The following is a 10,645-nucleotide window of genomic DNA, read 5'->3' as shown; positions in this document are numbered from 1 at the left end:
TGATATTATTTAAAAATATGTACCACTTAGTATCAATAGGTCTATATGGTTATAAAGAGTAGAGAATTGTGAGATTTATTTATTTGTATAGTGTTAATATAATTTACAGCTGAGTTGTGTTCACTTGAGGCACCGTTCAAAGTAGGAGGTCCCTACATAACCACCACGCATAGCTCTTTGCACATGCTGCTCAAACAGTCTTCGGTTGCTCTGAAGCTCATCTGCGGCTTCCTTATTCAATGGGTCTTCAGGATTTGGTTCCTACGAAAAAAAAACGTTAACACTAATTATTTCTGCATAATATAGGTTGACTTTGATATTCCAAATAATCTAAGAGTAAAATTATACTAATAATTTAGAGGTAATTAAGCTAATAATAATAATGTGGTAAAATAGTGTCCTTTACAGCTAAAGCATAGGGGGGACAAACAAGCCTACATTATGCCCAAAAAAGGTAGTTTTAGTGGGTGTCCTGCCAAGGTGACAGAGTTAAATATTTTACTCTAGGCTTAAAAACTTTCTACCCATTCAACTCAAAAAGATTTTTTTCTTAATTGTATAACAAAATACCTAAGACCCTGAGACATGACAAAATTAACTTATATTTGATTTTCTTGAACAATGAAAAACCACCATTACAGAAAAATGTAGATATGTTAACTTTAAATAATGGAGGTTATTTATAGAAGCCTTATTTATACATTAACCTATTAACAATTCTTTTAAATCTAGTGATTATTCTTTATTTATCAAATATATAAACATTATAGGGAAAATATTATGACCCATGTTCATACACAAATAAATTATTGTATAATTGCATTCCATTTAATATGGCAGAATATCATATTACAAATACTTACCAAAAATAAATACTGTAATCCATAGACTATAGAATTAACGGTTAGCACTGGTTTCCAGTCTTCTCTGAGTATATTTAAGCAAACATTGCCCTCTAGATCTATGTTAGGGTGATATACTGAAGTTTCACATTTGACTTTGGGCGGTTCATGTGGATAATTTGGTCCTACCTATAAGGCAAAAAGAATTAAGATGAACATGTAATTTGAAATGGATAAAAAAGTTTTAGAAAAAAAAGCAAGGAATGAATAACATTCTTAAAAAGAACTAAAAAACCTTTACTTACTAAGGTTATCTATTTGTATCTGCTATCTTTAGTTTTTGCTTAGTAGATAAATTCTACTTTTCTTTATTTGAAGTTATGGTATATATTATTGTATAGCTTCATTATGAGGTTTGTGTAAAAATTCTGTTTAAAACAGTATTTAATAAATAATTTCATATCTTGAACTTGAAATGATTCAGAATAAATATATGATGAAAATTGAGCTATATTTATTGTTGACGAATAAAATTTCTTATTTTTTATAAAACAAGTAAATATTACATTTTACAAGGATCATACAAATAATGCATTGTTATGTTGCATCAGTCTTACCTTAAAACTAAATACAAATCTTCCTCCTCTATAAAAGCCCTCATCAGGACAAATTATTAATTTAAAATTGAGTAAATCATCTGGATCAGGGAACTCTGTGCTACATGTCTTGGGTAAATTTAATTCATTTAAATCTGTAATTAGAAAAAGCGTTGTAACAAAGAATAACTAATAAAATATATATTAACAATTGTAAATTATATCTGGAATTTTAAGTAAAATAACAGTCAATTTATAAGTATATACCTTTTGTGATTCGCAACTGTGCTGCTGACGCTTTTTTCTGTGATCCACCTGCTCGTGCAGAGCCTTCTTCATCCTTTTTTTGTTGTTTTAATGAGAACAGTTTAATCATTGTCTTTAATGCGAAATAAATACACGAAAATATTAATTATTATATTTTTAATTCAGATTTCAGAGGAAAAATCACAATAACTCCCATATAGATATGACTATTGACAGTTATTTGTTGACAACTTAGCAATGACAAGGTAAATCGTTGTGTTATCTTAAGAAAGAGACTGTGCTAGTATATATAGTAAAATAAGTGCTGTGCACAGCCTAGATTGGATATTCTAAAGTCCATCATTGTAAGCTTGTAATTATGTTAATAGTAAATTAATATGTACTACTACTCGTAAAACTAATCTGCCCTAGGTATCATGTATATTTATATGATTTTCGTATATTTACAAGTAATGTATCACTTTTCTAATAAAAAAATAATACAATAAAAAGGAAAAGAAGCAATTTGCGAAATGGCCGATGGTAATTTGATATTCTATGTATATGTGCGCACGTTTTGGTAGTATAACAGTATAATAGTTAGCACAACTACTTCCAGATAGCGCTAGTGCGCTACAATTCCGAGTGTTGACTCTATATCCTATATATAATATACTCTATGATATAAATAATTATAAAATATGGTAATTCGTTCGTTGGTGTTGTGATGTTGTCATTGTATTTTTGTTACTCCTTATGTTTTTTTATCTAAAACATATTTAATGTCAAGCATTGTAATGCGGTGGTAGTACATATGTATTCTTGAGATGAGAAATATTTGATTAATTTATAAATATATATCGATGCAACAATGTCTACCGATATAATTGAGTTGGGTTCGTCTGATGATGAAATGGAACCGGTACCGAAAAAGGTTTCTAAAACGTTTTGAAGTCAATTTCTATGCATCCAAATTAGACAAAACCTTTACTTTAAAACTATTTTATTTTTTCAGAAAAAAGTTATGCCAAATGCTATGGTTAGAATTCCTTCTCACAGAAAACTTCCAGGCGTAACTATTAAACCTGTCAAAGCCAAGAAAGTTATACCGAATGTAGGAATAAAAAAAACAGTTGCAATCCCTAGAATCAGTATTAATCCACTACATGCTAAGCATACAAATTCTAGAAATTCACTTCTAAAACCAATCCTGAAAAAAAATTGTACTGCTTCAGGATCTTTTCCAAATATAACCAATGTTGATTCTTCTAATCGAATAGGGTCAAAGTTATTAGGAAAATTACCATCGAGCATTACTGTTAAAAAAGCGACAGTGTCTAAAACTGTAAGCATACCTATACAAAAGGCCAAGCTGGCACAGCAAATAGTGCTACCAGCTGAAATTCATAATAAACCTATATTATTACCAAAACCACTACCACAGTGGTATAAAAAACCGGAAGATTTAGAATCTGAAACACATTTGCAGGTAAAAGAAAGACATGATGTAGATATAATTTCTATGGAAGAAAAGAATAACATAGAACCTACACAACTTATAGAAATAACTATTGATGATAGCCCAGTAAAAGTTTCTACCATCAAACGAACAGAAGATACTGCTATAATGATTGATGATAGCCCTGCTAAAGGTGCCTCACGTATGAAATGTGACTTAAACCAACAAAAAGAAAAACAAAGTAAAAAGATGTTGAACTATGAAAATATTAAAATAGTGAAAGACATTGCGGGTATGATAGAAGTTGAAGTAGATGCTATTGATGTTGACGAATTAAGAAATGAACCATTTGGCACACAATCTAAGATTATCCAAAACAATAAACTTCAAAATCACAAGGATGTCAACATAAAAGAAAACCATTGTAGTGAAAATACAAGCATAAACGAGGAAATAGAATTTGTCAATGAAAAGAAACACAGAGATGAAATTGAAACACAAGTACCTGAGAAAGAAAAGGTTAAAGAACCTGCCAACGATGGTGGTGGATTGTGGAACAAGGATGGTGAATTTAATCCCATATACCAAAAATTCATAGATACTTGTTTCCACCATGAGAATTCTAATGATATGCAGTATATTGTTGAAAAAAAAATCAAGTCTTATTATAGGCAGTGTCCCAAAGAATATGTAGACTCTGAAGAGTTTTTAGATTTAGTATCTGGTAAAATTATAGCTATAGAAGCGTCTCCAAACAAAATGTATCTTTACATTAGGGATGTGGTGAATGAGTTAAATATACAAAGAAAAATGGCTAGGCCAGGAACTTCATCAAAAACGGAAACATCTGCAGGTAAAAACAAATTAATATTTTTCAATTATTTTTCAGAAAAGTACACCTTGCTGAAGTGGGTAGAAAATATATATTGTGATCTTGTTTCATCATTCATTTGTATTCAGTTTGTATTGAATCAGGGAGTCAAAATTTCATAGCAATAAATTAAAGATATGAGGAAATATTAAATTGTCCATATGTGACTTTAGTAAATTTTAGTATTCCTGAGTATAATATGAGACAATCTTTATCTTTCCTGGGAAAGGATCTACAAAAATTATTATTTTTTAATTATAATAAAATTACTTATATGAAACCTCTTTTTCTATTTTATTTAATTTCAGTATTTATAAAGATGACTAACACTAATAGTCATTAAAAAGTCTAGTTGCATAGATTTAACTAAAGTACTCTAATTAGTCTCTTTTTGTCAGAATGAAAACCAAAAAATAATCTTTACAGAATGTCCAGCTATAGATATAAGTGAATGTGATGCAAAACATCAGAGACATATTAAAAAACTTGAGAAGACATTAACAAAACTACACAGAGCTATTCAAAAGTTGGAGGAACAAGAAGTTGACTTTGATGAGGAAGATGACTCAATATATTTACTAACAGAGAGGTATTTTGTTATTTTAACTCATATACTTACCTAGTTACACCTACTACTTAGTTGGTTACCATCAGCTTCATGAATAATCATACTGATCAGGTTTTATTGACACATGGAAAAAGTAAGATAGAAGCAAGCGAACAGTAAGTTAAAATTAATTTTGGTTATTAGGTAAAATAAATATCCATCAAACAATTATTTTATTTCTTATAAGACAATATCTATTCATTTCTTTTATTATTTACTTATTGCGCACTAAGGCTCCTGTTCGTGGTCCTATAACTAAGCACATTTTCATGCCTTTTCTTAAATCCTGAAGGCGGCCCAGCCTGCTGCATTGTCAGGTTACCTCCTCCTATATGTTCAAGACATATGTACTTCATATCTATCACACCCTGTTGTATTAAATCCCAGATGAAATTAACCTTCAACTCCATTAATTACTTAAGATGTCTTGTAGCACATGGTGTAATGGTTGCAGCTCCTTACAAACATTGTGTATAACAAAAAACTTGAACTTGAACTTAAAAAGAGTGGCGGAGAGTTTATTGCGTTCTTCCTTTCTACGCCCTAGATTTGAGTACTGGCAGTAATTGTAAAATTAGAAGCATTTACAAAAACACTTTTTGAACGGATTAAATCTATGTATTATAATAATACATAGCAAATTCGAAGCATTTAATGTATATTTCTTTATTGACATTCATAAGTGTTACCTATATGAATAAATGAGTGTGATTGATTTTTTTTTACTTTATTGTTTCAATTTTGACGTAATATTGTTTTGATAACTTTAATGCTGCTTGATTTATCATTAAGTACTGGTTGTTTTCATTTAGGTAGCCGAACAAGGATTTTCAAGGTATTGATTGCTTCCATTGCAGCTTGTGCTTTCTTATGATGTTCTCTACTAAGTTCTGATTAATTTAGAATAAATAATTAAGACAAACATTATATTTTGTATTGTGGCATACATATATACAAGTAGATTTTTGTATGGACTATGGACTAATGTTTACAAATGTATTATTTGTGAGCATTTTATAGGCGTGGGCGATATTTAGCCTTTCTCATATTAATTTACTTTAAGCAGTTTTGAATGAAAGTCGCTTTGTTTAAATTGGCATCGTCTTTATACTGAATATAAATGCCAAGCAATTTTTGCGATTTTCTCAAGTCTTTCATATCAACTTTTTGAGCATTTTTGGACATGAGGAAAAAATAACCATATCGTCTAAATATACGGAGGTAACTGTTTTGAAATAAGCAACAGCTATAGATGTCTGAAATCCGATGGATTTTAATTTAATATACAATGTTATGAATCATTTAACATCTTAATGTTTTATTGAAAAGATATTTGTTTATCATAATAAAAAAAATTGGATTGTTCAGCCATTAAAAAGACCAGGGCATCTAGTATTAAATGCAAAATTTTTGTATCAATTGTGTGTATTATCTTACAAATTAACATAATATACTTAAATTACTACATTTAACAAAACACCCAAATATTTTAAGATGTCGTTTTTAATTTCAGATATAAAGAGAGGTTACTTCGTGTTCATGCAAAGTTGTGTCAATTAACACAAACCAAGATGCCATCTGAGCCATATATTAAGCTGGAAACTAGAGCTGGCCGGCCAAAAGGACCAGCAGCAAGACTTGAGAAATGGATTAATAAGAAAGTGCCCATCGGTAAACCACTGCCATTCCCCGATTTTCATGATGTACTACGTTGCGTGAGAGAGGCAAATGCTGAAGATAAGTTGGGCTGGAGCGAAACGGAAATTTTAGACGAAGGTATATTGATCATTGCCTGGCCTGTGAAGTTGTTAGGGATCATATATATATTATTTTTTATCGGTTATTTGCTATATTATATGCCTTGAAACCTATAGTTTGTAGGTGAGTTATAATTGTTCGAGCCAAGGACGCATTTTTTCTGGGCAGGGTTTTCATTAATTCTAAAGTGCCATCCATGGCTGTCAAAATAGAATTTAAGTGCCAAAGCAGCGACAGTTTGCTGTAGAATAGCAAAGGCTTTTAATAATGTATAATATTTTACTGACTAAAATATTGTTAAAGCCTTCCCTGAGCCAGGAGTTTGTATAGTACAATACTTTTCCTATTACTTATCATATGTATTTTGTACAGCACGCGAACTATTCATATTTTGTGGAAAAACACTAAAGAGACGGAGACAAGAAAATGATTGGAGAATAGCTGCGTCACGGTTGCCTGTTAATGAAGATCCTGCTGAAAATGATGATAAGCTTAAAAATAAATTAGACGAAAATAAAATGCTGGCAAAACGTAATGAAACTGATATTTTAAACAAGTGAGTATATTTATAATAATGCTACCTGCATAATAATAATGTTAAATATTGTTTTTAAACAGAAGTAGGGTAGCATCTAAACAAGCTATTTTTATTTTTTACGAATATTTAATGATTTAATTACTGGAAAAAAGTCGATATGCACTGCTGATGAAGTTAGTATGCATCATCTATAATATAAAAATGAATCGCAAAATGTGTTGGTCAGCGCATAACTCTACAACACCTGGAACAATTGTACCAATTCTTTTTTTTAAATGTTCGTTGAAGTCTAAGGATTGTTATTACGGCGAGAACAATTCGAATAATTTCCGGGAAAACCCTAAAACAGCCCTTTTCTTTTTCCCATACAAACGTTTTCTAAATAAAATATAGAGTCAATTTGAACTTGCTATTCAATAAAGTTCATATTAACTTACAAGCACTCACTGATGTCTAAGCAATGTCGCGTTCCGAAACACAACAAGTAATAATATCGCGAACCCGACAAAATTGAATTGTCAAAAATGTGAGAGTTGGCTTCGCGATATTATTTCTTTTGTTTTAGTTTCGGCATGCGACATAAAATGCATATGTTTTCACGTTAAAAAAAGGATTTAATTTTTGAATTATTAATTTATTATCCCTATCTGAGCAAAATTATTTAAATACATCCTAATAGGAAATATATCAATGAGGCACACAATTTTTAAATATTTGTCACTTTTAGGTTCCCACTATCCTTTTAGATTATTTTCCAATCAGGTTTGATCCCTAAGTTCGCCTCTTAGTTTGAAGCCCTCTAGCAGACATCCCAGTCGGGGTTTTTTAATGGGTCACAGAAGAGTGGCCAAAGTTCGTGGAAGCGAAGATACTTTGGTCACCCGAGCTGAACCTCACACATCTGCCTATCATCAGGGTGATGGTTCTGCCATGAGAATTTTTTCGGCGTCTATAAAATTGGTAGGAACAAAAAACTGCCACATTTCAAATCTTTTTGACAGAACGAAGTCTGTGGGGTCCGCTAGTATTAATATAAATTATAACTGGTACATTTATTTTTTTGTGTTTTATTGTGTAAATCTTTTCAGATATGTTGATAGGCAGAATCAGCTTAATTTGGAACCTGAAGTTATCGGCGATAAAGAAGCGGAAGAGTCACCATTTGAAAGTGATGAAGAGGATGATATTGATAGCAATATTGTACCAATTAAGAAAAAGATAAAAATTGCAAAGGAAGAAACAAATGTTGAGACTGATATTTCAGTAATGGATTCATCTAATAAAGATGAATCTAATCTGTTGAAAAAATTGTATTCGGAATCCGATTCTGATTCGCCAATTAACCTCACTGATTCGGACGATGAACATAATTCTCCTACAGTGATTAACAGTGATGTGATCAGTATTGAAGACTCAAGTTACTCAGAATCAGAAAATTGTGTACACGAACCCGATGAGTCTAACATCTGTCCTGTTCAAATGGATATTGAACTAAGTGATGATTCGATTATCAGAGACGACGAAAGTAACAATAAAGAGTATCTCACCGTAGATATAACGGAAGATATTCAAGAGCTTTTAACTATTAAGAATGTGATTGAACAAAATAAGAGTCTAGTAAGTCCAAAAGACAGCTCAAATAATGTAGATATAATTAATAATGATGATATTGAAATTATAAATGATACTTCAAATCAAGGTACTGAAAGAGCTGCAACTATTGAGATCAACAACGTTGAAGCCGTTACAACAGATGAACCTATTGAAAAGAGGAATTCGTATGAGACCAAAACGATGGTTAATGATACTGATCAGTTAAATTACGGTAAGATTAAAGTAAAAGATAAGCAAACCAAAAAATGTGAGGAAAGTATACCTGAAATGATGACTAAACAAGTTAAGGATGAATCAAACAATGTCAAAGTTACTAGTAATAATCAGCTCATTGGTAAAGAGAAGTGTAATACTGAAAAGAAAAACTCAGATATAGATTTGAACGTCGAAACGGCATCTAATGATGTTGCCACTACGGATAAACCATTTAATATACCTACGAAAATGGAAATGACAAAAGAACACATAGACGTGGAAATAAATGTTACTGACATTATACGCAAGAGCAATACTGAGATTGAAACAGTAAAGAAAACTAATATTGAATCGAACGATGGTATATCCCTGAATGTAGAGAAGAGTAATTCTGAACTTGAAATACCAAGTACATATACTGATTTAAAAATGACGGAGTCAGATGTAAGGACACATAAAAATAGAGAAATTGTAGACGAAGATAACATTGAAATGACGATTGAGCATATAGATATAAACTTGAAGAACAGAGATATTAAAATAACAAGTAATAAAGTTGATAATGAAATAAATGACAAATTTACAGATAAATCCATTCGTACAGAGAAGGATATTACTACGAAAATTAATAAAACTGACTTAGGTACGGATGTAAATGTTCTGAAACTTTTCAATGATCCAATGTCAAATAACACTATAGATAATAGGGATTGTAATGGGGACGTTGAAATGGTAGACATACAGTGTGTCGTGCCTGTAAATAAAGAAAAAATGGATCTAACAGCGACTGTAGCTAAAAGCAATGTCGGAACAAATTTCGTTAAAGATTGTTCCGATGTACAATTAAATAACTCTGAACCTGAAAAAAACTATAATGATACTAATGATCCAACAACCAAAGCTGCCAGTATTCTGAATAATGATGAAAATTCAACTATCATTTCAGACATATGTACTAAAATTATTGAAAACATCGAAAATGTAACCAATATTAATCACGGCCATGAGAATGTTGATGGAGATATGGTTGATTCCTTAAATGATTATATAATGCATGCTGTAGAAGTTCCATTTAATACTGAAAGAAAGCAGAGAGATAACTTTAACAAAAAGGAAACTGAAGTTGTCCCAAAATCTAACGACGATTGTGGGAAATTAGAAAATAATATGTTGATTATCGAAAATTGTTCAAATCACATTACAGAAGTCAATGACACAATTGATAAAAAACATGAAAATCCCAAAATGATGGAAGCACTTTCTGATATTTAAAAATATTATAAAACTGAGACTGATCAGACGTTGATTGAACACAATAAATATATATAGACATTGTTAATTAAATGTAATACCTTTATGGATGTGGACATTTTACTGAATATAATTATTAAGGCTTATAATTATTTGCTATTATGTGACTTCATCACAAATTAGCTCAATCATTGTATAAGTTGTAGTATACAGGTAAGTTTAAATTTTCAATATAATATTTAAAATACTGTGTATTTTTTTTTCGAAAATATTCCATACGACCCACGTTTTTACACACGACAAATTTAATGACAATTCATGACAAGTTTATAATTAAATTGATATTTTTTTCTTTATAAAATATTGGGTTCGTTTAGGCTTAGATTTCATATCCTCGACCTCTAATGAAAAATGTACTCCCCACAATAGTGCCTAAAAGCAAAAACAAATGTGCTGGCAGAAATTAAATTAAATATTCGTCAATTTGCGTCCAAAATATTTTATAAAATAAAAAGTTGGAACTAATAAGTGTGTTTTTCCTACCTTTAATGGCAAAGACTTTTTTATCAATTTAAAGACTTAAATCAAAATCTAGCACTAAAGCGCTTGATTGTTGCTTTTGTTGTAAAAGTCATGTTCAAATTTTAAATTCGTAAAATTTCTTGTCA

The 10,645-nt window shown here is 30.6% G+C and overlaps 2 protein-coding genes across 2 annotated transcripts; one reads left to right on the top strand and one right to left on the bottom strand.

Moving 5' to 3' along the window:
• Window positions 1-64: 64 nt before the first annotated feature.
• On the bottom strand, window positions 65-1,938 carry LOC123706722 (NEDD8-conjugating enzyme Ubc12). Its single transcript, XM_045656088.1, has 4 exons — window positions 1,706-1,938; window positions 1,460-1,593; window positions 864-1,031; window positions 65-261 (listed from the first exon to the last, which is right to left on the bottom strand). The coding sequence occupies exons 1-4, from the start codon at window positions 1,812-1,814 to the stop codon at window positions 121-123; spliced, it is 552 nt and encodes a 183-aa protein (XP_045512044.1). The 5' UTR covers window positions 1,815-1,938; the 3' UTR covers window positions 65-120.
• Window positions 1,939-2,302: 364 nt separating this feature from the next.
• Window positions 2,303-10,460, top strand: LOC123707059. Its single transcript, XM_045656831.1, has 6 exons — window positions 2,303-2,618; window positions 2,700-3,996; window positions 4,441-4,603; window positions 6,135-6,397; window positions 6,752-6,935; window positions 8,006-10,460. The coding sequence occupies exons 1-6, from the start codon at window positions 2,556-2,558 to the stop codon at window positions 9,996-9,998; spliced, it is 3,963 nt and encodes a 1,320-aa protein (XP_045512787.1). The 5' UTR covers window positions 2,303-2,555; the 3' UTR covers window positions 9,999-10,460.
• The last annotated feature ends 185 nt before the right edge of the window (window positions 10,461-10,645 follow it).

Source organism: Pieris brassicae, chromosome 3 (assembly GCF_905147105.1).
Source record: "Pieris brassicae chromosome 3, ilPieBrab1.1, whole genome shotgun sequence".
Taxonomy (NCBI): Eukaryota; Metazoa; Arthropoda; class Insecta; order Lepidoptera; family Pieridae; genus Pieris; species Pieris brassicae.
Note: the sequence above shows the minus strand (reverse complement) of the source record. Positions and strands in the feature narration are given on the sequence as shown.